The sequence below is a fragment of the Vidua chalybeata genome, chromosome 4, assembly GCF_026979565.1.
Source record: "Vidua chalybeata isolate OUT-0048 chromosome 4, bVidCha1 merged haplotype, whole genome shotgun sequence".
NCBI lineage: Eukaryota > Metazoa > Chordata > Aves > Passeriformes > Viduidae > Vidua > Vidua chalybeata.
The window spans coordinates 14722253-14749889 of NC_071533.1; the positions used below are offsets into that span (position 1 = coordinate 14722253).

General features: G+C 38.2%; 1 protein-coding gene across 2 annotated transcripts in view; it reads right to left on the reverse strand.

The window, feature by feature from the left end:
* Window positions 1–27637, reverse strand: part of BLTP1 (bridge-like lipid transfer protein family member 1) — an 87473-nt gene that overhangs the window by 16913 nt on the left and 42923 nt on the right. Inside the window, exons 32-61 of one of the 2 annotated variants that reach the window (XM_053941920.1) lie at window positions 27293–27439; window positions 26920–27047; window positions 26605–26807; window positions 25028–25225; window positions 24187–24398; window positions 23797–23948; window positions 22853–23003; window positions 21884–22036; window positions 20408–20648; window positions 19626–19774; window positions 18976–19195; window positions 18168–18326; window positions 16988–17163; window positions 16721–16896; window positions 15393–16099; window positions 13680–13907; window positions 13220–13313; window positions 12181–12231; window positions 9159–9365; window positions 8809–9047; window positions 7942–8186; window positions 7325–7430; window positions 5258–5355; window positions 4981–5166; window positions 4117–4285; window positions 3411–3622; window positions 2579–2777; window positions 1890–1949; window positions 832–1058; window positions 182–382 (exon numbers count right to left, since the gene is read on the reverse strand). In XM_053941920.1, the coding sequence (XP_053797895.1) occupies window positions 182–382; window positions 832–1058; window positions 1890–1949; window positions 2579–2777; window positions 3411–3622; window positions 4117–4285; window positions 4981–5166; window positions 5258–5355; window positions 7325–7430; window positions 7942–8186; window positions 8809–9047; window positions 9159–9365; window positions 12181–12231; window positions 13220–13313; window positions 13680–13907; window positions 15393–16099; window positions 16721–16896; window positions 16988–17163; window positions 18168–18326; window positions 18976–19195; window positions 19626–19774; window positions 20408–20648; window positions 21884–22036; window positions 22853–23003; window positions 23797–23948; window positions 24187–24398; window positions 25028–25225; window positions 26605–26807; window positions 26920–27047; window positions 27293–27439 (5694 nt within the window). The remainder of the gene's footprint in view (window positions 1–181; window positions 383–831; window positions 1059–1889; window positions 1950–2578; window positions 2778–3410; window positions 3623–4116; window positions 4286–4980; window positions 5167–5257; window positions 5356–7324; window positions 7431–7941; window positions 8187–8808; window positions 9048–9158; window positions 9366–12180; window positions 12232–13219; window positions 13314–13679; window positions 13908–15392; window positions 16100–16720; window positions 16897–16987; window positions 17164–18167; window positions 18327–18975; window positions 19196–19625; window positions 19775–20407; window positions 20649–21883; window positions 22037–22852; window positions 23004–23796; window positions 23949–24186; window positions 24399–25027; window positions 25226–26604; window positions 26808–26919; window positions 27048–27292; window positions 27440–27637) is intronic. The other variant, XM_053941921.1, reaches the window with a different exon arrangement.

Below are 27637 nucleotides of genomic sequence, written 5' to 3' on the forward strand. Positions count from 1 at the left end.
ATGTCCTAATGAAAAATTGGACATCAGTACATTTTGAACAACAGGCAAAGTGAATTTCACACCTTCAAATATGGATTAGTGCATGCAAAAGAATCAGTTCATGTGAATAAGCAGCTGATTGGATTTTTTCCAGTGATCCAAAGCCCATCATTCAGTTAGACACACTGTAACTACTACATACATGTCCCCATGAGCAGGATCTGCCTGCTTTCTTATGTGCTCTGCTAGGATGGAGCAAATCCCGCTTCGCTGAGCCCAAGAGATATTCTACAGGAACAGAGTATCGGTGGGTTGGGGGGCTCAAACCCAGCAGGTGATTTACAATCCGCTGCCCAAATGTGAGCTTGCGTGCATCTCCACCCAAGGAACCTCCACCTGATTTCTGAACAACAAACAGGAGCATTAGTGTGCTGGGAAAATGTTTCCTCTGTCAGCAGGCAAGAGACATTAAGGAACAGCTGTTAAAATGGTTTTGTAGAAAACTAAAAAGCAAGGTCAGTAGCATACTGAGTAGAATTTTTTTTCATGTTAGTAACTTACTCTCCTGTGAAGAAAACCTAGAAGAAAGCCATGGCTTTTACAGTTCAAGTACCTGAGGTTAGGTGCTGTGTCCCCTCCATGTTTTCAAATCCAGATTGTTATTTGAAATATGATCTGTAATTTGTTGCCTTTGAAATATCGAGTTAGAAAACACACACACAATTGTTTCTGATTTGCAACAAGACTTGCATGAGCTATAAAGACTCGCATGCTGGACTCAAGATTAAGATCTTCCCATTTGACAGAAGACTTTTTCCAATTAGTAGCACTTATTTTGGTGGATTCACTTACTGCATGTATAGTGGGAGACATGGTGTCAACTTCATCCTCATCTGAAAGGTCAGCTATGTTCACAGAGTTGAGGTCAGCAATGTCATCAATATCTTCCTCTCCTGTTAATGTTGTGAGGGTGTTGCCCAAAGCATTCAGTCTTTTCCCAATGTTTGGATCCATGTGGACATCAATACCACACATCTTCCACAACACATTCAGTGTCCAGGTTCCAGCACTACTACTTTCTGTGTTCAAAAAAAAAAAAAAATCAGTTTAAGCAGGTTTTCTTCTTTTAAAAAATCCCCCATAGTGAATTATGTACCCATTAGCCAAGAGCCCATTCTGAGAAAAACACATTCCACAACTGAAATGCTTGATGAAAATACTTCACAGTATTTCTTTAACAAGAGATACAACACTGGCAGACCTAATGAAAATACATTTCCTTCAGAGTGAGTAAAGAGCATTTCAAGCTTCAGCTCATACAAATGCAGGAAAGTAAACTATTCCAAAACAGAATTTCTAACAGCAAAAAACATAAAACATGTCTTTCTGCATGTACAAATGCTGACCTAGTTATTCAAGTCTTGAACAATGATGCTGGAAGATGTTATATTATATATGTTGTGTGCCTAGTGAATATCCTGTCTGCCCAGGACTTTTCTGAGTACCACTTTTCAGCATCAAAATACAGACCTTGCTCTAAGCATGACAACACAAGATACTGGTTTTCTTCCTAGATGGATGTATGACTAATACAGAGACTGACAGCTATTTCTGAATGCTCTGGAGAAGGTCCAGACTAGTTAGACTGGGCAGAGAAGGAATTTGGGAAAAAGAGAAGCCTTTTCTGGGAGAGCAAAGAGAGGGATGGCAGTTCAGCATGCAAAGCCTCAGCATGAGGAAGATTTAGCAATCCCTAGGACAGGAAGCAATGGGATGACATGACTGTTATGGCAACTACTGCTGACTCTTCTCCAGCCAATTAAATTAAAACACAGTTAAAGGACTTAAATTTCACATTTTATGAATGCATTTTTAATGTTGGACTTGATTTATTAAAACAAGCACATTACCTGCTGCAGCTTGGCCTGTTGTCCTAGAACACACTTCATAGGTACCATCTGGCACAACACCTACATGAAGCATACAAAGCAAGTACACTGATTAGGCAGCCAGTAAAAGCTGCTTTAGAGCAGCTCTTCCCAATCCCACCCTCAGTCTCCTGCCTGCCATAATTAAAGAATGATAGGAGTTCTAGTTTTATTTCCCACTGAAGGACTTATCTTATTTAGTAAAGTGAACCTACTTAGTAACATACAAAATTCTAAGTATGTATAATGCATAACTATATACATATATATGTATACACACACATATGTATTAAATCAACTTAAAATTTCATACAAAATTTTAGAATTTTCAGCATTATATATATATATATATATATTCCATATTAGACTATTGAAATCTTCTTGGGATCTTATGAAATTGTTTAAGAGCAATGCATCTAACTCTTTCAACATCTCGCAGGTAGAGCTTAAATTATTACAGTGATATATAAAGCAGGAAATTTTATTAATAAAGGAAAACAACAACAAAGAAATATAACCTTTTAGATCCATATTATTTTGCTTTCAAAAGGCCGAAGTCTTTTCTTTAGGTTTTTTTGGGAAAGCTCAGCCGTTTTTCAAGTCAATGGGAAGGGCAAAAGTGGATTTATATCTGAAATACTCTTGTCCAGTACGAAACCACCCACACTTACATGCATTCATGACTAGATCTCCTCTTATTTCTGGTTTCCAGTCATCCCAACTTGTCTCAAAGCCATCAGCAAAGCGGATGCAGAAGTTTTTAAAATGACCTTTGCTAACTAAAGACTCTGAGGAGCAGGCAGTGATGAGTGTGCTTTCAATAGTCAGGACTAAAGCAGAGCCAGTGTCGAGATCTGCAGAGTGGTTAGACTGGAAAATAAAATCACGGGGAGAATTTACTGGTCAGTGCAATGTCAAAGTGATATTGTACATTTACCAAATGCCATTTATCTTTCCCTATTAACTGACTCCCTGCTCATATCTCCTTGTATTTTTCCTTCTCTGCAGAGAGTTTCAAAAGCTTCACCTCTGCTCATACAATGCCTTGCACTGCTGTTTCCTAAATGCAACACCTACATTAAAAATTTATTAGGGCAGAGGGACTCAGGCTCGTCTGGAAAAGGAACAAAAATTCATGTTTGATCAAGGGTTATAATCCATATGGCCCCATGACTACAGCACACAAGCCAAGGATCAATGCTTTTCTCCAAGCAAGATGACTTGATTGAACAATGACAAAAAGTAGCTTTAATTTTTATGTGATTTTTTTTGGTGTTTATTTTGATGGGTACAATTATGTATAAATTTAAGTGTACAGAATGACTGATTAATTTCTAACTCTGCATATGAACATCTATAATTATGTTTCCCTGTAAAAAAGCCCACATATTTCCTTTTATAAACTAGACCTCTTTTGAAGCTTCTATCACCTGGCTTATGTATCTGTACACCACACACAAACTTGTGTTTTAACAGACTTCCAATAGCCATGCTTTTGCTTACCTGTGGTGTGTTTGTGATGGGCAGGCAAATTCCTAAATCATTGACAGTCAGCTGAAGGAACAGGGTCCCAAAAGCCTGTGCAGAGGTTTGCTGGATTCCAGGCAGCATATCCACCACTTCTTTTGTGGCCATATGAATATCTTTATGCAAAGCCATTCTCTGTTCATTCCAGTTGTCGTATGCTGCCTTGTAGTTCAGCCAGAATAGCACAGCTTAGTGAGGAAACCAAAAATGCTTAATTGAAATCAACACCTTAAAAAAAATAATGTACATTCACTATATAAATTCTTTTTGTTCTCCCTTTTTACAGCTCCTCCATTACTTTAAGTCAGAGGATGTATAACAATGGACACACACACGTTCAGGGTACAGCGATCAGGCTCATGCTTCAAAGATGGAAAACCTGATCACTTACTATCAAATTTAATACATTAAAATACAGAAAGTCCTGCTGTTCTCAGCATCATTCATCTGTGAGGATTTACAACAGCAATTTCCTCCAAACCATCTGAAAACTAATTGCCTCAACATGTAGAATTTTTGATGTTTGATGACAGATTCATCAATCTCTTGGCATGGAGGAGATCTCCCAAATTTCTCAGCTACTTAGCATGAAATATATCGAATCTTGAATAATCAAGCCTTTTGAGAAAAAAATCTCTTTCTCAGCATGAACACAAACTTGTAGCAATTGTCTCTACAATACCTCTGTCAAAGGCCACGGGCTGAGCAAAAACAATGGGTCTGTTCAGAGTAATGAGTACAGCTTCCCTGTCTGATGAGCCACTGATTTCTTCTCTGAGAGCATTTCTTAATCCAATTCTTGTCTTGAAATAGGCAACTTGATGGAAGTCTGAGCCAGCTTCTTCATAAACCTTAAAATGTTCCAAAAAATGGGAAGAGGGAGGGGTTTGCAGCAGGGAAGAGTTCAGGGTTGGGGATAGGAAGAAAAAAACCCAAATTACTGCATTTGAGAAAATATAAAATTAAAACAACAAGTTGTGTCCTTTCCTCTTTTTCTGCTCTAGCCAAAATCCCTTTGAGGATCTTCAATATTCTTGCATTAAGTTCTGATCACAGCATTATTTTCTTTATCATAAATTGTTAACTAACATAACTATTTATATATCCAGATCCTCTATTGTGACAGCTGATTTATAGGTCCTAAGATTTCTATTTGTCTGTTTGTTTCTAGGCATCACGAAACACTTTTATATCCTAGAACGAGTGATTCCAGGTAACAGCAGGTTTAAGAGTACAAGAGGTACAACTGTCAAACCAAAACAGACAAACTAGGTCAAAATATAGGTCTAGCAAAGTTTGGATCTCCTTTGATCTTATTATTTCATTCAAATATTCTAAAAAATTATATTTATGTAAATGGAAGTTTTGAGTTTGACTCAGCAGAAAGGCTATTACTGTTCTAAAGGGCTAAGAAACTCTAAGATAATAATTGGGAAAAAAAAAAACCCAAAAAACCAGCACTGTGCAACAATCTCTTGGCTTGATTATGTAATTTTTAAATCACATATTATTAAGAACATTACATACAAAGATTTTCAGCACTAACCTGATGTTTAACAATCTGTCCCAGTGCCAGATTCAAATCCACCTGGCATTTTCCAAACAGTTTGAGGTAGCTGCTACTTCCAGGCATTGCTTTGGTTTGCAGTCTGTTGGAGAGCTCAAGTTCTATCAACCCCGTTTCAAACCTCACAGCACGCATCGAGGGAGTTGTAGCTGTCACCTGAATTCCCTGATGGATAAGGAAGGTATGAGCATCTGGTTCAGAGACACGATGAGAAAGGGAAAAAAAACCCACCACTGTTTTGTCATCATAAGATTACCTTAAACTGAAGGCTCAATGAGTAAAGAAGAATTTTTGGTTTATCTCCATCTGTTGTGCCATCATGTTCATTCCAAAGGGGTATTGGCTGCTCTCCTCCTATACACATTAAATATGCACAGTCACAGTTTTATCAAAGAAAATATTTTAAAACCAATACATATAAAAAGGTGACCATGAATTAAGTCTCATTTTAAACAGTGACCAGCTGAAGATTTATAAAAACAAGTGAGGACTGGAGACATCAATGCAGATTCATCTTCTGACATATAATTAATACCTCTCCACTAAGAATGAAGGAACAGAGGCATCTTCCTCCCTTCTGGGAAATTTTCCATAGGAAGTCTCAAAGCCTGAAAGGAGTAACACCCGCTTTTCAAAACAGATGTTTTTTGTCCCCTGCACCAATGTATCTCCTACTTATCTGATGATACAAATTTAACACTTGACCAAATACTATGTAAATTCCATAAAAATGAGGAATTGAAATTATATCAGTATTTCTCCATGAGAGGAGGAAAGAGTATTCTGCAATTATTTTATCTTTGGGTTTACTTCCTCATCCTGGCACATGTCATTCCAAGTTATGTACCCTTGAAGAAGCAATCCTTCAAGCAATTAAATTTTCCTTGATATTTATCTACATTCCAACTTAGTTTATAGGAAGGGTTTGCTGGTGGAAAAGGCCAAGCCATTAATTCTCTCCAAATATGCTAAGTGATCTCATTAACGTTATTTGGTGGTAAGGATAAGCAGTTGAATCACTGATTCAAAAAAACCCCAAACAGCAATAAATTTTTATCATTCCATTTTGTATCTGGATAATTTTCTTTTAATCAACACTGCCTTCAATTTCCAGATGCAATTATTAGGGACTGCTCTGTTCATTAACTAGCTCTCAATCTGTTCAATTTCACCTTCAGTAATTGGTGCTTACACAGTTTTTATATAAGGATAATATACAAACAATACTTTAGTGCAATACAAACAGTAATTAGAAAAAATACTGCAGCACATCACACTAATTGATATTTTCAAGCCATTTAAAATATTACTCTGCTCCAAGCCAGAGGGACCAAGCCAATTTCTGCCCCTATTGTTCTGCACTGAGCATTCATACACATGGATTGCTGACCTGACCACATCCCTGCTGAACTACCCCAATACAGAAGGCAACAGTCACATTTCAAAAATCATCAAGCTGCTATGTGCAATACAAATTTGCAGTCTGGAAAAGCAAAGAATCAGCACTGGTAATAAATTCCTCACATAAAAATGCAGGAAATTGAAAGGCAGAGTCTAAGAAATGCTGTAAAAGCTAATACAGGTTTCCTGGTTCAGCACTCTATGCTCCTCCACAAAAAAAATGTTCTAATAGAATATAATGACAGCTGTCAGAAGATTTATTCTTTCCCTAAGCATTTCCTTACTACCCAATACTAATATATTTTGGCTGGAACAAATATCAGGGTGTTTCTTGTTAGCCTTCAGGGAATTTGGCATTTTCCATTTTCTCCACTGCATTTTCTAACTGCCTCAAGGGCACGTCATGTGGACCTGCACCATTCTTTTATTGCATTTGTATACCTGAATATATATACACACACACACAGAGGGACATGAAAGGAGGTAGATGTACACACAGACACTCTTTTTACTTAGTTACCACTTTTTATTCTTTTTTTCCTCATGATGTTTCCAGCTATTGATGAATCTCACTAAACTAAAAATTAGCCTTTTAGGATAACTCAAAAAATGTTCAAATCAAACAAAGTGAATACACAAAGTAACCCAGCCAAGGCCACACCATGGAGAGACACAGAGGCTGATGACCAGAATGCCAAACAATCCTGCTTCCCAATAAAAGTCCTGCTTATGATAGACATAATTTCCAGAGCCTCTGTTATAATTTCAAAGTCCAGTACTGCTTCCTGCTGGTGTTTGCAGTGCTAGAGGTGAAATGAGGGTCTCTGTGAAATTAATGAGCTGATCCTGAGAGCTACATAATGTTGCCATCAAACCAGGTTTGAGGATCTTAGTTAAAACAACTTTTAAGTGTTCCACTTACCTGAAACCTTCTGTATGACCTCATTTACTTCCTTCATGAACACTTTTTGCACAAATACTAAATGGTTTAAAAGGTCAGTTGTGAGATTATGTTCGAAGGAGCCAACCTATGGAAATAGAACATTTGAGAACAAACCTTAGTTTTAAAAACAGTAGATTGTTAACTTGTATTTTTTAGCTGCAAACATCACAATTCTCAATTACAAACATGCCAGACTATTTTGCTAAGGAATTAGTTAGTAGGAATGCCCTGCTTTTCCCCAGCAAGTGTTTCTTTCAAGCAGCACCCCTTTTCTCTCTGGGAAAATTAACTATGGAAATTGGCACACAAGTAGAACTTATGAATAGAACACTCTGCGTTGAGCAGAAAATTTTATATCATTAAGGTTCTATGTCATGTCATTATTCCACTTATGGAGCTGTCTAGTTACAAAAAAAACCTAAGTAACCGCTATAAAACAATAAAACACTCTTCCAGTTTTTCAGTATTTGGATTCAACCTGTAAACCTGAGAGTTCTGGAGGAGGCAGATGGATTAAAAAATGTGAAGATGCACAGACAGAACTGTAACAGCAAGGAAATAAGTTATCAAAGATGCCTGCAGCCTTCAAGACCTACCTCAGCCACACAGCGCAGGTAGTTGCCCTGCAGGTAGTAGCCTTGCTTGGCAGGGAGCTCATCGATGCTCCAGATCTGATCAGAGTAAGTGTCATGCTCTTCCATGACATATTTCCCTGACATGGTGACAGGAGGCAGGTTGAGACTGGCCGAAGGAGGAATGGTTGACATGTCAGTGGCAGAAACTTTTGAAGTGAAGCGCAGTCTGTGGTTTGGAAGCTCAAAATTAAATCTGGTTTGGGCACCTGTAAAATGAAGGCAGGGAAAGAAAAGGTATGAACTGGCAAAAGAATCTCTTATTTATCCTTAAATTTAAGAACAGTTTTGGAACAATAGAAAAAAATTTAAAATGTTTTTTAAAAAAATTAAAAGTTAAAATGTTTAAAACGTTACTGAAGTTCACAAACCCAAAGAACTATAAATATCCACCCACATGATTCAGGGTTGTCTCAATTTCTAAAGAAAATGAGGACTCCACAGTAATAAGACTAAGGGGGAAGTCATACAAACCACCTCATAGTACTGAGGCCCTACAAGACTATTTTCAAGTAGCATTACAAATTAGAATTTAATTAAACAAAGATCACATAAACTTATTTTAGCAGTCAGAGGGAAACTTCTTGGGAGGATGCTATATATGAATGTATACACATCTTCATGTGCTCTTGCATTCTGACTCTGGGAATTGTGAAACAACCACAGTGAAAATTCCCTATATGGGCCCATACATGGCTGAAGCCCATGTTAAAAAAACAAAGCTGATGGCAATAGATTCATAACTCAATAGAAACACCGAGTGCTTTTGGATGCTTATAGGAAGGCCAAACTAAAAGCAGTAATGTTTTTAAAGCTCCAGAGAACTGTTACCTGTCATTCCATGACTCCTCATTCTTCCCATCTTGTATTCCGCCTTCAGGGAGGGAAGGAGCGCTGCTCCAATAGCAATCCCATCTATCATGGCACTGAACTTCAGCACTATGGGCTTCTTTTCCAAGCCTTCTGGCAGCTGTGGGAACTCATTTGTTTCAACCGGCGTTTGATTGATGCTTGTTGGAGTCTTCTCGGAGGGCAGAGGAGTGGCCACATCTTCTTTGGCTGGCTGGGGCCTGCGGACCAAGACAAAGAGCAGGAAACTCTTCCTGTTAATCTGCCTGGCTGTCCCACAGACACCTGAGGTGACAAAATCCTGGCAAGAGGAGGGATTTGGGAGCACTCACGCGGTGGAGGGCTGCCGGATAAGGTCAGAGATCTGCTTGGAGAGCTGGTGGGAGCTGCGCACCATCATGCTGTGCAGCGTGGCCGGGTGCTGCGGGATGTTGATGCTGATGGCTCCCACCTTCACCACGGCCGCGTTGTTGGTTTTCAGCCCCCTCTGGGCGCTGTACAGGGCCTGGGATTTGGCAATGCTGCACTTCACCACAGTTCTGACAGCAAAAGGGAACAGCAGTCATTTGCACACCCTTCTAGTTGTATCTTACACTGAGCTTTTAAGTGTTAGCTGAATTTTGAAGTAATACTGTTTGTCAACTATGCCCACATTCCTTTTTCTTTCACTTTACACACGAATGCACTACATGCCACAAACAACTATGCTACACTTAAGGGAGCTACACATCATGCATAGCAAAAATATCTGTTCAAAACTGCTATTCTTGCCTAAAGTAAGGTCATTTCAGTGCATACACACCAGGCTGCACAGAGACAGACAAATTTGCACACACAGAAACAAAAAAAGAGCCTTCCATTTCAACTCCTGTTCAGGAATAATCTTGAGTCATCCTTTTTGTAAAAAGTCAAATCTGAGTTTTGCATCCAAATAGGTTGTTGGAGGAAATACTTAACAGTAAATATACAGCATGTGATAGACAAATTTGTGAATTAATACTGATGTTTAATTCAAACATATTATTCCAAAATACATCATCCAAACTTTATTTTAATGTTGAGGAGGATATGGTTCACACTGGTTACCCAAGATAAAAATATAACTGCACGAAGCTGACAGTTTTTGATGTCGTAACAGAATTTTGGCATAGCAGAATTCACTAAACTCCTATTAAAATATACTGGGGTAACACATTAATGTTTCTATGGTCAATTCCTGGAGGGTTACCCAATGGAAGTATATTATGCAGCTAACACAGAATTACAGCCTCAAAGAGGACATGTAGTTGTCAAGATGCAATACATCAGCTAAAATGGCTGAAAAATAAGACTATAAAATTGCAACATTCAATGCAAGTTTCTCAAATACTGTATTTCAAGGGGCATAGCTAAAACACTTTTTATATCATATTTAAATTTTTTATAGGCAGTTTGGTCTTATGGTGGAAGATACAACATTCTATGAACTCCACTCTATTAAGCAATGTTTCTTCTTAATCTTATGTTACAATATCAGCAAGCCCAAAGGAACCCAGATGTGGAAATACAAACTAAAAAAAAGACATCACCCTTCTGCTTATAACCAAGAAATACACAGTACTGTAAAGCATCCACTGGCCTATCGACAGAAAATTAATTGACTGAAGTTCAAAGAACAGTCTCAGATTTTCACAGCTATGCAAGTGACGCAAATGATCTAAAGCAGTGCAGAATTAATATTTTAGGGCAGACTGTCAAGTAGAAATGATTTCTAAATACGTGATGAAGGAGGAAACAATTCACAACAGTTTTCAGAAAAACATTATACAAATAACATTACTTAAGAAAAAGCCAGAATTGTTTTAATCCACCTCTTTAAAAGAAAAACATAATTATTTCTCTCAAAGTTTGGTAATTTCCTGCTTTCTTCCTTCTGACTCAACTGCTGTGAAGCCAATCAAGAACACATTTCCATCTCCATCTAGAACTCAAAATACTACTGCATTCAAACCATTATAAACATTTCCTTAATTAAAAATGTATTACACCAGTATAGCTGTTGCAGGAGGAAAAAACCTCAGCAAAATTAACTGTGCTTTTCTCCATATTTCATGCAACAAATGAATTTCACTGCTGCTTGCCTACAAAAAACCTACTTCCATGACAAGAATGAAATGTGGAACAACTGTCTGGCTGTCCATTTTTTATTAAAGATCTGCAGCTGGCTTACCTACAGTGATATGCCTGTAACACATCTGGTTGTATCATTAATATCATTATTCATTATTTATTTACCAGTAATACTTCCAGAAAGAATTCTATATTCTTCTCACATCAATGCAATAAATGATCACTCTCCAGAGAAATTTGTGACCAAAAGTCTTTGTCCTACTGCAGAACTGACTACAAGGCCAGTACTTAACAGATTTTTGGGCATGCTGTAACAAGCATTTTGGGGGAAAAAAAGTCAGCAGGAGGCCCGTAACACACAGGAACTACTGCACTGAGTCAGCTGAAAACTCAGGCAGCAGCAGATACCTGAGGTGTAAGTAAAGGGATCCTTCCCTTAATTCCAGCCATAAGGAATTTACTTTCTAAGCCAGAGCCTGTACCATGTTCATAACTCACCACCAGTCCTATCCAACATGGATTTATCCAATCCTTTTAATCATTTATATTTTTGTTGACCACATTATATGGCAGCCAATTCAACAACTCGGTGATGCACTGGTTTAATGCTGCTACCAGACAAAAAGGAACACAAATCCCAGTATTTTCCCTACATCACTTGCAGTTTTTCAGTCCATCACCTCTCCTTCCAGAGCTATAAGGACATTTTAAAGTTAATCCTGTATTATTACAACACTGAATAAACAGACACAGAGAGGAGACCTGCACCCACACACACAGATCTTCAGCATGCCTGGGAGTTAAACCAGCAGGGAAATGAAGACAAAAAGAAATGGCCCTGTTCATGATGATACCACAACTATCACTCCAAGCACAGCATCTCCAAAGCAAATCTCACCTCTGTGTTCCCTTACATTTATCAACAGTATTTCAGCTCATTAAAGTAAGTACAGAAGCAGATCTAAAGAACTTAAGGGCCAGTGAAACCATTCTAACATTACATTAGTGAGTGCAGTGTAATAGCAGTTCCTAAAACTATATTGCTAAGATTGACAAGGGCTTTTTTTAGGCAGATATTTAGAAGGCTTCATTAAAAAAAAAAGTTTATCTAGGTAATACTAGATGGTGAACCAAGATGTATTCAAGAAACATCTGCCTCCACAATCACACACAGTAGGAAAGCAGCCGTTATCTACACAACACAGAGTTAATTGCAAGATTATTAAACATAATAATATGACATACAGAAACTCTTGTTTGGCTGTGCTTGTAGGAGATGTAGGAAAATCCTCCAGTCTACAGATGAAGATTGAAGAGAAAGCAAGAAAAACAAAAACAAAGCAAATAAAGAGTAAACAGTCATGCAAAATTAGTCAGTTAACTACTTGTAACCCACAATATGACATTTATTGTCAAAATTACTAAGGTGAAGGTTTTGGTTTTGCTCATGTTTGTTCTTTGATATTGTTGTTTTTAAGATTTATCATAATTTCCACCCTTTCCTTTTGTACCCTCCCTATATGTAAAACAAACAATGAAGAGCTTTGGTCACCTTCAGAAACCCTTCATGACTGTCAGATTGGAACTTTTATTTATACTTCTGAAAGAAACAAAGCAATTTAGCTGAGGAAATTATAAAATTCTGCATGTTTTCATTTCTGTGTAGCATCCTCCAAACTACCCAGGAATTAAAAGGAGAGAGAAACTCAAGTGACATTGTTTAGCCCCTTTCTACAAGAGTCCTGTTCTAAGACCAGTACACATACTGAGGGTTACCCACCTAACATCCAAATTGTGTGAGAGTGATCTGTGCTACAAAGAATTGTGGTTCAGCTCATTCTGCAACTCAAACAGAAGGAGATGCAGCTAGGAACAAATTAAAATAATGCATGGCCTTTTTGAGTCTATGAACCTGGCAGAAATAAAAAAGCCAAACAATGTGAATGCTGAGCAAGTGATTCATGATGTTCATGCACATGAAGTGGTTGTCTTCCCCTCCCCTGCCAGGTTGTGCAATTATATAAAAGCTGGAGAAGGGATATTAGAACTGTAAAACTAACATGAGAGAACAAAGAATGATGCAGCATGACAGTTGGAAAATATATCTAATAAAGAAACACTGTAGCTCTTAAACAGGAATAATTAGGAATAACTACTCCCTACAAATCTCATATGGTTTGAACATACAGGTTTCAAAAAGCAATTAGAAGCGTAAGAGAAAGAATACAACTCATACCACTTCTGTGAACTTGAACAATTTTAAATTGTGAGACTTTCTACTTACTGGATATTTGGGGTAATTCCTTCCAGCAGGACAATATTGACACCTCCTATGTGAGCAGTGGCACACGTCTCAGTCATCTTTTGGTGTAGCACATCTTTAAGAAAAAAAAATGTAATTAACAGCATTTCAGTCAGTACAATACTTCAGGTGTGCTTACTGCTTTCAAAAATATTGCAGCAGGAAAATAACTGAAATATTACAGCTTTAGCAGTCACAGTGATGCCAACTATTAAATGTGACAAGAAGAAAGCTTTTGAAAATGAGTAACTGTCTTCTAAGAGAATTTCCTCCATGGCACTTTCTGAAAAGCTTGCATCCTTTTATAATCCTCCAGCATCTTAGCAATAATTCTTTAGAAGCACTTGTTGAATATTATAATATTACACACACACATACTGCACACATACATGTAAAGCAGCCAGGGAATTGAATTACAGAGAGTGCTTTTAGCTCGTCCCACCTTTCATTTTCTCTTTCAGGGTGAAGCTGCCATGGATTCTCTTCAGCTCAGATTCCATGGTGAGGCCGCCAATGTCAGCCTCCAGGTGGGTCCTGTTCACCATCCCTATCCCAAAGACTATGAGGGTCACGTGCTGCGGTTCCGAGGTCACCAGGCTGCGCTTCCGCCCGTTGTCCTGCTCATTCTCAAACACCACCCTGCAGGCAGGTTCAGTGGGGCTTCGAACACCTACAGAAACACCAGCAGTTATTCAAGGATTTATTTGTAATAAATCCTTGGCATATCCCATTTATATTTGGATTCCAAAGTGACGATCACGTATCTTTCATGTCAAGAAAACTCCTCAGGAAAATTATCTGTGCCTCACTCACTCCACCCCAATACCATTGCAACTGAACCAAATCCAAGACACAATGAAGACAATAATGAGTGATGTGGTTTCATTATTATTCATAGATATGTGTGGATATTCTCAGCTCAGTCAGAGAGAAAAGAAAAAGGTTTTCTAACCAGGCAAGAGCCTGGGAAGCAGTTGGAAAGAATGTAAATAATTCTCTAATCTATCTTGTTATTCACATTGTTTATAGATATGTTCTGCCACTGTGCGTCATTCACTGCCCACCAATGGTGTGGGATGTTTTTACTCTAAGACCAATGAAATTAGTCTTCTCGATGTTCTCTATATATAGAGCGGTACATTTGAAATAAATCAGAGCTCATTTTCTTAGCCTTCTGATCTGGAGTTCTTTGTTCCCATCCTGCTCAACAGCATCAGATATGCTCTTATGAACCTTATATAAATATTTGTAATGATCTGATTTTATTGTTATACCAGAAAAATGCCCTGACAGTTTTCAATTGTCCTGTTTATTTTTTGATCATTCCACAGGCAAAGGTTCTTATAATTCTGTTTTGGATGAGCAAGTTCTCCTTTTCAACATTCAGGAAGCTAAAAAAAGTGTAAGAAAATTTACATTTTATGCAGATATTTTAACTGTGGATATGATATTCTGTGCACGAAAGACAGTGGTATCTGTTTAATACAAGTTCTCATATGACACTTTCTCAGTTTTTTATTCTTTAGTTAAAAGAAGTCCAAGGAAAATATGGCAATCAAGCAACTATACCATCCCCTGCATATTCACAGCAACCTAAGTTCAGCAACAAAGAGAATGATGCTAGATCAACTCAGATCTACTCTGCTGTGCTGAAATACATTGGAAATAGCAATAATCACACCAGATCTCAAGTTTTTAGGTGAAAATATGGCCCAAACACTTGTAATCTTTGTGGGATTTGACCAAAATCACTATTTTACCTTTCCTTCTCTCACAGCAAGATTCACAGATTTTTTTTTTACTGTCATTCTCAAGGCAGAAATTAATTCCCACAGGATGGCTTACGTACATGCTTGCATATTTTCACAGAATGATAATATTCAGCATTTCCAGTACCCCCTTGAACACAAAACAGCACCTCAGGAGGAACAAACTCAATCCACACTATGCAATTAGCAATAAAAGTTAAGCTTTCCTTTTGTACATCGTCTTGGTGAACTAATCAAAAGCTCACCTCAGTCCTCACCATGTGCCCCTCTGATCCAAGTTAGATGGGGTGGGCAACTCACAAAAACCACCTCATGAGCAAGCTTTAGAAACACCGGTTAAGCAAAAACACACACACTCGGTTATTTAGGTTCATGAACCACTTTACCTGTTGGCCCAAAAGTTTCAGAAGACTTTTCTAAGATGCCAGTTGGATCAGAAATGAGTGAATAGAAGTTCAGTAGCTTATACATATTTTGCCAGCACTCCGCAGAGGGCTCGCTCTGTTCTGACACGGTAATGGAGTCGGAGTCATCCATATGGATCGTCACGTGGTCAACCACATCTTTGGAGCCTTTCCTGGACACTTTGGAAGTCCTTCGCTCTGACCTCCCCAGGGAATTCTTGTTGCGAGACTCCTTCTTGTTGCTGTCATTGTTTGTTCTCTTGTTCTTAGTGTTGTTCACCCTGGTGCCCCCGTTGAGGCTGCCCCGGGAGCTGCGGCTGAAATCTGAGGAGCGGAAGTCCCTGTGCTTGCGGGTTTTGAAGGTGGGGGTTGGGGAGGCCGAGCCAGCCGTGTACCTGTTCAGTTTGATGTCTGTCTGCGTGGCCTTGATGTCGTCGATCATGGTGCTGAACTGGTGGATGAGCCGCACCAGGGCCATGTCCACGTGCTGGCTGATGGACTGGCAGGAAATGGTGAAGTTGCAGTGGAAGGTATTGTAATAGCGCTTGTTCAAGTCGTGGAAGGAAAGGGCGTTGGTGGAGTTGTGAGGGGTGCACATGGATTTCTCCATCACCACAGCACTAATGCTGAAAGTCTCCAACATCAAAGCTGGTTTGAATTCCAGAGGAGGAAGATTGACTGCTCCTTGCCTAAGGAAAGGAAAGGTACAAGTTACTACTGTGCTGCTTTTTATGAGTGTGAGAGTCAAACACGTTTTTCACACAGCTTAAATCTAATTTACTGAACCCAGCCTTTTATTTCCCTTAGGATATCACCTTTTTACCACAGTTCTAAATATAATAAAATGAACTTTTACAGTTTCATACTGTGTGCTACTAACAAAGAAATCATCCATGTTCTACGAAACCTAGCTTGGCATGCAATCATTCCATTACATCCTAAAGCTTTGCCAAAAATTGGTCTGGGGGAAGATTCAGCATTTTCACAAAAAGTCACATTATTATTTACAGGATTAATTACTAAACACCATTTCAGAGCCACTCAAATTCCCCCCCACTATTATTTCCACCTGCTCTTCCCCTTCCCCAGTCTCCAATTTTCAAAAGCAGCTGAGATTCAAACCATTAGAATTCCCAAACCATTGCATAGGAAGATTAAAAAAATATTTTAACAGGAAGACAAAATTAAAGACTAGAAGAATAAAGGGCTGCTCCTTATCCTATGAAAGTGCTTTGGAAATCTGTCACCACACGAAAAGCCTAATTTCTGTTCTTTAGCCAATACGCATATTTTTAAGCCTCTCATCATACCTTCGGGCTCGCTTGCTTTTCCTCTCCTTTGCTGTGTCTGAATCAACAATATCTGCTCTGAGGCAGTCCAGAGTTCCTGAGAAAGAGAGGTACTCTCCGAAGTACATCCTGTAGCACAGGGGCATCGCATCCTGCGACTGAATTCCCGTGTAACTTAGCAAAGGTTTGAAAACAACCTACAAAACAAACGCCACCCATTTAGTTATTGAAGGCTTTGATCATTTCTACTCTCTTGCTCATCATTTGGTGATGCGCAACCCCAGTTACCTGTGCATCTGCCAGCTGGACAGCAGGAAAGCCCTGGTTGCCCTCTTCCACTCCTGCAATGTCATCCTGGCTGGTGCTGTGCTGCGAGTGGGTGCCATCCAGGGTGTTCTGGTCGCTGGACAGAACTGTGTTGAAGTCTGAAGCAGAGGGGATAGTAGGAAGATTGGGTGCCACACCTGGAAAATAAATACCCATGGAACACTAACACCACAGCAAATCTTACCACCACTGACTAGACTAATTCAGCAAGATTATGTATACAGACAAACAAGCCACAGTGGGGTCCGTAACCTCACAAAGGCGGCATTCAGGATAAAGAAACAGCCTGATAATGCTGGAACTGGTAGAGATTGTCCAATCCAAATTTGGAAGGAGTCTTACTGCAGAGAAACACATTCCAGTTTACAAAGGAGCCACAACAGTTCAGCAATATATACAACACGATGATGTTTGTAGGATCAGAATATTGGTTCAATATTAAAAACAAACTAAAACAACTTCTTATTGCCTAAGATTAATATAGCACAGTTGAAGGAGTGTTAACAGAATAAAGATTCCACTATAGTGTTAGAGAAAAAGAAAATTAAGACACACATTTAAAAGTCTGAATGATGACAGGCAAGCAAAAAAAATAAATGAGCTGCAACAAATTGTTACACATCTGGTTCTTTAATACACTTAAGATTTTCAGAAATATATTTTCTTCTTCATTCCCTTACACCAGTTAACACATTCCTAAGTCACTTTCAAAATGCATGATCATGTTTAGTCTCAAAATTGAACTGAGAAAGAACAAGGATTCCAATGCACAAATCACAAAATAAGCATATGCAAATAAGATAAAAAATAGCCAACAAAACCAAGGAACTTCGCAACAGAAGATGATTTCACGGCTTAACTTTTGGCAGCTACACATGGCTTTGGCAGCTACATTGACAGCTCGAAATGCAAGAAAAAGCTAAATTTTTGGAGGCAGGGTGAGGCAAAAGAAAACAACAGTTTTGCTTAAATCTCATCTTTTAATTTTCCAGGTTGCTGGGAAGTCCCACAAGTAATACTTTGAACCAATTAAGTCCTGTTGACCATAAATCACTCTCTCAATTACTTTCAGTCAGAAAGTGGCAAACACAGGCATAGCCAATCCAGAACCACCAGGAACTCAGCTACAAATTAGCAATACCTGTTGGAAGGCTGTTGTGCCCAGACTTGATGGCCGGGCTTTCCTGCACGACACTTCCCCTGTTGCCCACAGCATTGGACATCCAGTTATAGAAACTCACAGAGGAGGGCTCAGAGAGCAAAGGGTGCTCAGACAACATGTCTGTGGCCACAGTATTTCCTGTGCAGGTAAAGCAGAGATTTCAGCATTTCTTGCATCCAAGTCAGCAAAAACAAGGAACACGGAACAATTTCACTGCCAACACCTATAAGCTATAAAAATAAGCCTAATTCTCAAGGTTAATTTCACTAAATTATGTGTCAAACACCACTATGGGTGCTACCACAGAAGTTACATGTGGCACTGATGGATGTTGCACTACATATGGCTTTCCATTTGCTCATCTATACCATTAATTAGAGGAAAGGAGTCATTAAGAAACCAAAATACCTTTTTTTCTGAATAATATTTCAGTCCCTGACAGCAAAGGAGAGAGGTTTTAGAGAAAATACAGTATAAAATACAGTATGCAATTGACATATAAAGAAAAACTGATAATACACTCTGAAAAATAATACAGAGCATAAACACTTAAATGTTTCAAGCTTCTAAAATATTTGTTGAAAAGGCCATTACTAAAAACCTGTAATTTATCATATGCCAACTATGTTAGTGAAATATTAGTTTCAGCTCTCTTTTTGAGCTACTCATAAGGTCAAGAAAAAACAAATGCAAAATGGTAATTTCCTTATTCATTCAAAAAGACTAGGAAATTAGGCTACATCATACCTGTTTGTGCTACATCATATTTTTTTATGCTACATCATACCTGTTCTTGTTAAAGAACTACTTTTAACTGCAGTTGAACTTCTTTGAGGAGTCCCTTCCAAAAGATTGTGCAGGCTAGGAAAGCTCCCAGTGAGATAGCTGAGCAGACTTTCTTTCCTTGGGCTTTCCCTGACTCCCATTGCGGAGCGGCCAACATGCACTGGTGAATCCGTAGCTGTATCTCCACTGGTATAACTCAAGGAATGATATGGATGGATGCCCTGTGAGCAGAAAACAAAGAAATTAATAAAGTACTGGGGACAGTGCAAAAATAAAGCAACATTTGGTGTCAATATAAACCTGGAACACAATCATTTTAGTACAAGTTACTGGAGAGTTTTGCCAGTCTTCATTTTGTATCAGGATAGTTAAATCCTTGTTTCTGCTGCCATAAATAAAAGATCAAAGGCTGTAAAGGTTAGGGCACATCCTTAAATGATGCACATGAAGTTAATTGGCAAGAAAAACAACAAAGAACAGATGAAGAATATAGATCAACTGCTGGAGCATTGCTTTTCTAAGGTCAGGAGCACACCCTCCATGTACTATAGTTACTTTTTGCATGCATTTATTCATCTGCAGCTACAGGACTGCTCCTGAACAGGCCAGCTACAACCCCCTTTGCCCTGGTGCCCAGCCCTGTACACTCACCTTGATTTTCAGCACAGAATCACTGTGAGTGTGAGTCTTGGACAACTTCCTCATGATCTCAGCACCAGTGACAGGCCCGGAGGAGGCACTGGCAGGCGGAGGGCGATTGGCTGTTCCTTCCAGGAGCATCGTGTGCTCACTCACAGTAGCTGCACCCAAGCAAACAGTTGCCCTCATTTAGATATATTTGGAGAACCAAGATTATCTATTTTCAGGCACATTTATCTACAAGCAATCATGAACTTCCAAGTGTTGGCACACACCTACACAGTGCTGCTATCTGTTTACAGACAAATAAGAACACCTCAGACAGGGGTGTGCTAGGTTTTGTTTAATAATCCAAGTGTTTCTGCTTAATCAAAACAGATATTGGAAAGAAGGGGACAAAAATTTCCATTATACTGTATGATTATTACATACAAGTTTCTCTCACAAACATCTTGGCTCTCTTAAATCTGCTAACTGCTGCCTGGCTTTTAATTGAAAGGTAGCAAATAACTGAACTGATTTATTTTGTGCAGGAAAAAAACAAGACAAAAGATGTGAAGAAAGAGGTCTCCTGTTTTGTTTTTCCCTGAACAAGCACTAATTATTGTAATACTATAATTATCATTGCTAGCAGCAGCTTCAGAATGAAAGTGATTAAAAAAAGAAGCTTGCTGATTCTAAAAAGAAGACTATAATCTATAATGTGTCAAGCATTAAAAGTAAAAAAGATACAAATGTCTGATAGGAGCTGTTTGTCCCTATGAATTGTTAAGGGGATGGTAACACGAAAATACCTGCATCAAATTCAAACTCTGCTCCATCAGCACTCGTGTCACTCTGAAGGCCCCCTCCATTGTCCAATCCAAGGCCATCCTCATGCTCGTGGCAGGCATTTGGCTGCAGTTTTATTGGCTGGGTTGGTCTGTGCAAGCTGACTCCTTTAAAGGCTGGGGTGACCACAATGAACTTCATCCACTGCCTTGCTAAGGCAACCAGACCTTTCTTTAAGGTCACTAAGGCAGGAAGGCCATCACTCTTTAAATAAAAAAAAAAATTAAAAATTCATATCACAGCATTTTGAAGTAAACTGGTGGGGAAAAAAAGTCAAAGGTCTCTTAAATGTCTATATTTAAGAGGCTTATGACAAACATGCTGGCACCACAACACATCAAGCAAGAAGCCAAGGAGCTAAGAGATAACACAGTAATCATTGAACACAGTAAATGCATTTATCTACATGACCTGAGGATCTAGCCCAAGGGGGCCAAAAGTAAATAATGGGAAGCAGGTTTGCTAAATATGAAGCTAAAAGCACTTGAGTAATTATCAGAGTCTGAACTATGGGCTAAGATTCATAGCAACTCTGCACAAACAGAACTGAAATTAAAAAGATTGGTTTCACCATTGTTCATAAGCAGAATTTTAGGAATATAAATTTGAGGCCAAATACAGGGATTGTTCTGATTACATCACTGAATTGTCCTGAAGAAAACAAAAGCTTGGTATTTTGACCACACATCAAACTGTGCCATTTGTGCCACAAACTGTGCTATTCCTGATCACTGGCTCTCAGCAGAATATGCTGAAAACCAAAGTGTTTAAATCTGATAGCTGTGGAATTGGATTATGAAAATGACACAAAATCAGGAATAAACACTCCTCCCTTATCCCTGATGTTTGTTCAAATAACTATTTCCCGCTACAGTCTAGGCATTTACATTCTAAAGCCATCAAGAAAAATACTTGATTCTTAAACCCTAAAGTTTGTACAATTCTAGTTCCTTCCTTAAACTGTCTGCACTACCCTTGTGTTTCTAGAAGACATGAAGACTAGTTCCAAGGAGAGAATTTGGAATAAACTAACCAGTTCATGCACTTGCCTCAATAATTGAGACTTATTCAATTTTAAAACCATGAGAAATGAAATCTTATAAAAAGGTCATTGAAATATGATAGAGAGGAAATGAAATCTGATAAAAGACATTTACAGTTTTAAAGGCATCCCTTTTTGGTTTATGATCTCATGTATTTACCAATAGTTCAGTAAACATTATGCATATATATAGGTTGTAACAAAAATAGCAGATGTCAAGGAAAATGAAATAATGGAAACAGTATCTACTCATCGCTTTAAAGATGCATGTGAGTTTGTGTTATATTTTCTTGTTTGTTAACCTTCCTCGAACTGTTGCCAAATTTAAGACATTAGAATTGGCATATTTGAAACTAAAGCTTTTTAGTTGTAAAAACTTTTTTCTTGGGTAACTCACCATAGTGGCATCCTCAATAATGGAGTAATTTGCTTGATGAAGGTAATGGTGCAATATATTACAGAGTAAACAAGAGGGATTTTCTTGCAAGAAACGAGCCACTTTGGTAAGCCTGTTGTACTTGCTTCTCAGAGGGAAGTGCACACTTTTATTCTAGATTAAAATAAAAACATTTTCAACATATGAATATACTTGCAAATAGAGCATCAATGACAAGATTTCATCTCTGAGACAAACTTCTAATCTCATTTTGAACTTCTGCAACAAGGATTTGACTCATGGGTACCCATCTGATTTTAAATACTGTGTGTGAAAAATAATTCTGGATGCATATTTATATCTATGAAGCAATAACAGAAAAACCTGGATTCAAATTGCAGGCCTTATAGACATACATCTGGACTTATAGACATATATGCAAAGCCAGCTACAATTTTCAAAGAAGCAGTTTATTCCTCGTTAAAGTCAAAACAGGCACTTTCTAAAATTTGGTTTAATGCTTGAAAGAGGGTAAGAAGAAGAAACAGGAAAGGCGGTAGGAATAAGAGACTGCTGCAAAGGATAATTTTTGAGCAGAGCAGAAAACCAGCATCACACTTAGGTCATCCATCTCACTATGCAAGACAGGATCTCAGCACGGGTATCACGTCCAAATCTTCCCACTAGATGGTGCCAATCAAACCAACAGCAAACAAAAATACTTCATAAAATATACCAGGCACTACAGCCATACTTCCTACTCTTATTTTACCTGGAGATGCATTCCTGTAAGAAGCATGAGACTTGGCTCTGAAATTCAGACTGTGTACAAAAAGCACAGCTTTTTGTGAACTCTTGTGACCAATTCCAAAGGCTCACTAGAGATGCTCCAAGTTTGCCAGTGAAAACATCCAGAATTCCAAAAACTATATATTACCTATCATGATGTCCTATTCTGATATACTCATTGATTTTATAAAGGTCATTTACCTCTAGAGCTTCTGTCATAATGCACCCCATAACAGCACAGATTCGCAGGGTTCCTTCAGTTTCCAGCTTATTTAATGATGACTTCACTTGATCAATGGGAACAAGCCAAGCACCAACTGCAGGCGTTGCAGTGCTCAGGAGGTTCAGCTGCCTGGGGAGACAAATAAAGAAAAAGCTGTGTTCACAGGCAGCAGCAGCAATGAGCAGCATTTTCTCATGCTGTTATGAATGACAATCAAATAGGTGGGAAATTGATGCAAAGTAACACAGACTTGCTGCCCAGAAAACAGGAACTGGCAAAAAGTACTCACTCACACTCTCATTCTTCCCACTTTTGCTACTGTTATTCCTTTCTTTTCCCATTTGTACTCCAGAGTTTGAAACTGTCATCACTGACTGAATCCCACATGAAGTGTTACATGTCATGAAGGACTTTTGCTAAAGGGCTGAGGCAAGAGTACCAGCAGAGTATTTTCTAACTATTTGGCTTATTCAATATACACAGTGTGAAAAACTATCTTAGAAAGACACATCTTGAAATTTATAGTGCAATGGCAGTCAGATCACGCATGTTATCATGTTGAATACCAAAAGCACTGAGCTGTGCATCTCACCTACTCAAAACACACACCTTCCCCTGCCTTTCTCCCTCATACATTTCCATCTCACCAGAAGCTGTTAGTGAGGGCTTTTTATTTCATTTGGCTTTTTTTACTCATCCTTTTTTCTTATTTTAATCACATCTAACTAAGAATTTTCTAGCAGCACTTCCATAGAAATGAAAACAGAAAAAAAAATTGAAGCAAGTCTTACTGTGATATATACAAACTCAAAATTATAATTTCCAAAGAAGTTTCAAATTCCATTCAGAACCTACCAAATACAAATGCAATTTAACCAAGCAGAATGCCATTTTCTTTCTTTTATATGAGGTAAAATTATACCTTGAATATATATGGGCTGGGGAGCGCACATTGGTGGGAGCTGCAAAACTAAACCAAATTTCTTTGATTGTCAACTTCATGCTGCAGGAGTCAGGGGGAGGAGGCATCAAGGGGATATCTTTTTTCAGATCATCTGATTCAACACCTTCATCCTTCAAAACAATGAATCATGAAGTTAGAAGGGAAATTGTCTTCCAAAATTATTACATTGAAAGGCACTAACATACCATACATGCTCATAAATTATTCTTTTTTCACAGGCATTTAGGCAAAGCAAAATAAACTAATGCTGTTCACTAATCATCCCAAGGGACCCTGCAGAAAGCTGGAAGTTTAGTGTCTAAGCAAACAGGATGAGTGATCAATCATTTCTACCCAGCTTGGACATACCTGCTCATCTGAAACTGAATTTCCATTAATATCTGAAGAGGGACTTATTCTGTCACAAGGGAGGTTATCTTCAGACACATCAGTGTTGTAGCCACTACCAGTGGGGGAATCTGAAGAGTTGTTTGATGCAAGCAATCCACCTCTCTCTGTGTCTCTTGATTTACCCATGACTCCAAATGTGTTATACAGCACTGCCCCAGACTGTCTTCCCCCTGTAGAAATACCCAGACTGTAAAAGTTGGCAGCACATAAACAGCTGTAAGTTCTGGACCATAGAAAAGATCTGCACTTAAGCAGAGAAAAACACATTATTTTGATTAAACAAAATGCATTACCATTTTATTCAACAACTTATCACTACAATTTCGAGCTTCTGATGGTTTACCACAAGTAGCTGAGGAGTGCTCACATAAAGACTTTTAAAATATTATTCTCTTAAAAAAAAGTAACTCAGATGATAGAAAACACACGTATACTGTGGGTTTTTTTTAAACTTTCTGTAACTAGCTTTCCCATCCCAGAGCAAAACTCTGGCTCTATAATGCACTTCCTGTGGATAAGGTGAGGATTTGAGTGATTAATGAAAGCATCAATTTCAACCTTAAGTTCAGAAACTGAGGAAACCATGAAATTATTTCATATACTATTATTAGTGGCACTTACAACTAAAAATGTCTTCATTGTATAACCTATGAAATTTATTTACTACAGACATGTACTGTTCAGCATCACCCAGATTCAACAATTTCTAATCAACTAATTGCTAAGCCAGAAGACCTAAAAAACAGAATTGTCAGTAATCTCATAAAACAAAATAATACACAGCCTTGAAAAGCTTTACCTTTTATAGTTAAATTTTCAATTCCACACTCAAACATTATCCAACCCCACTTCTCTTGACTAGGACCAATTCGAGCTACATCTGGAACAACTTGTTGATCTGTTTCATCCACAAAAGTGAACTCATCCAACTCTTCCAAAGTAAAAAGAACTTTTGATTTCCCAAAAGGAATCGCTGTTATTGCACAAGTTCCAATATCTGTGAAAATAAATAGATAAATGTTTACTACTTTGCTCCAAAATGGAAAGAAATTTACATCTTCCAGAAAGCTCTTTGAAGTTCAGAGTGTTTTGGGGGAGTTATCCCTTTAGAATTTCTCAAATGGGAGGGGTAAAAAAAAAAAGAAAAAGTTTAAACTTGAAACATGAGCAAGAAAAAGATGCACAAAAAGAGGGCAAAAAAGCCTTGCTCCTGGTCTGTTAATATGGGCAGGGTAATTTTTAAATTTGAAAAAAAACCAAGGACTGAGCAACATTTTAAATCATTTTATACCTAAAGGTCAAATACCTCAGGAAAAGAACTATGTTGAGTCAATTACACCCCTTCTAATCCTTACTCTCTGCCTCCAATTTGTAACTGCACTCACTTTTAAAGTAAACATGAGATGCTAAGATCCTTAGAAAGGCTATTCTCATCACCTTTCAAAAGATGATGACTTTCCTGGATAGTACTCCAAAACTGGCCCTCTTGAATGTCTGTAGCATACCTCACACAGGGCACTACTGCTAAGATTCTATCCATAACCAAGTAAAAAGGGAGGTAACCATTTCAGTGTTCTCTGTTTTAGTTTTCCTCCAACTTCATTTGCTCACTCATCTTTGCACAGCAGTGGAATTTTCTGTTGTTTATTTATTTATTGTGTATTTTTTAATCATCCTGTACTTCCTCATGTCTGATGACTCCTGTTCCTTATGGAATGGAGTGAAAACTGGTGTAGATTCCATCAAAATTGAAGCAGTTTAACAAAAAGTGCCTCTACTTTTGGTCATCTTTTCCTGGTTAATGTTTCCAGGATCAGGAGTTATAGCAAAATTTAAATCATAGCTTCTTGAAGGCATTTCTTTAACACAAACAACAAGGAATCAATTGAGTTGATATAATTTTCAGCTTTAGAGTTGTTATAGTTAAAAACCTACACGTTGTCATGCTGAAATTTCTGGCAGAGCAGGCACATTACTGAAACTGTTAGAATGCAGTAAGAAAGCAAATAAGTGTAATACATTCCCTGCAAAAGGTGATAAAAATGGTAGCTGAAAAGAGATTAGCTGGGAGGAAGGGAGCTCAGGCCTCAAATTCCAGCAGTGCAGGTCAATATTTACAGGGCAACACATCTGCCACACAAACTGCTTACAAGTTTGTCTTGACAGCTTTTAGTTTGCCTAAGTTTAAATCTATCACTTAGTGGAATAATAATTCATCCCCAACTTCTTTTTCAAGTATCTGCAAAAGCTCTGGGTGCAAGTAGCTTTTTATCCATGTTGATAAAAAACCTACAACCAAACTACAAGATCAAGACCAACTGTAACTACTTCCTTCTATTAAAATGGACATTTCCACATTTTAATATTGTTCAATACCTGTTGTATCAAGACCTCTAAGCTGTCCATGAACACGATGAATGTTCAATTTAGCAGCAATTTCTTTTCCTTTTTCTGCTCCGGAATTGGATCTCAGTGAGCCAGAAGACTGGGGCTGCATTTTGCTGGTTTGGATGTAACGATCAAACGTGACAGAATTCCTCCCAGTGTCTGCATTGCTCGAAGTCTCCTCAACTATACCCCTTTACAATATCAGGGAGGAAAAAGCAATTAACCAAACTTCAAGATAAACAAAAATAATCAAATGAAACATGTCTGAAGTTTATGACAAATAGTGACATGTAGTGTTATTACCTGTTCATACGAACTTGAGTAGCAATTCTATCAAAACACAAAGCTACTAGGGAAACGTGAGTCACGGTTTTGCTGGAAGAAACTCCTGGGGATTCATCCACAGATGCTTGTAGCAAACACAGGTTCACCTGTACATAGAATTCCATCAAAGAGTAAAGACATTTAGAATAGCATGTTACATTAATCATTGATTTCTGATAGAACCTTGTCTTATACTTTCAGTAAAAAGAAAAATAAAACCATGACACCCAGAACATAATTTAAAGACACGGCAGCCAGTTACCCCTATGGTGATTGATACAAACAGGGATCCAAAATAAGGGTCATTTTGTGAGGTACTTTTCCACTGATAAGCTTAAAAAAAAGTTGTTACCTTTGGAACTGTAACATTGGCCTGAAGACCTTTAACTGTCACATTATCTTGCTTAAGTGAGAGACTGGTCTGTGCTGGTCCCTGGTTTGTTGTTCCTGTTGTGGTGGTGTCTATTTTTGTTCCTCTGATGTCTTGCTTCGAAGACAACTTGAAGAGGGGAAAAAAATAATTTATCAGCACAAATTCAAGAGTTGCTGAGCTCAGGAGTAATAGGATATTTTATTAGCACTGAACCAGAAAGAGATTCTGACTTTATTTTAGGCAATTTACCATGATTTCCAGAACAAGGGCTGCAGCACTTAAAGGTACAATAGGTCTAAAACCATATGGGCAGCAGTGCCATTC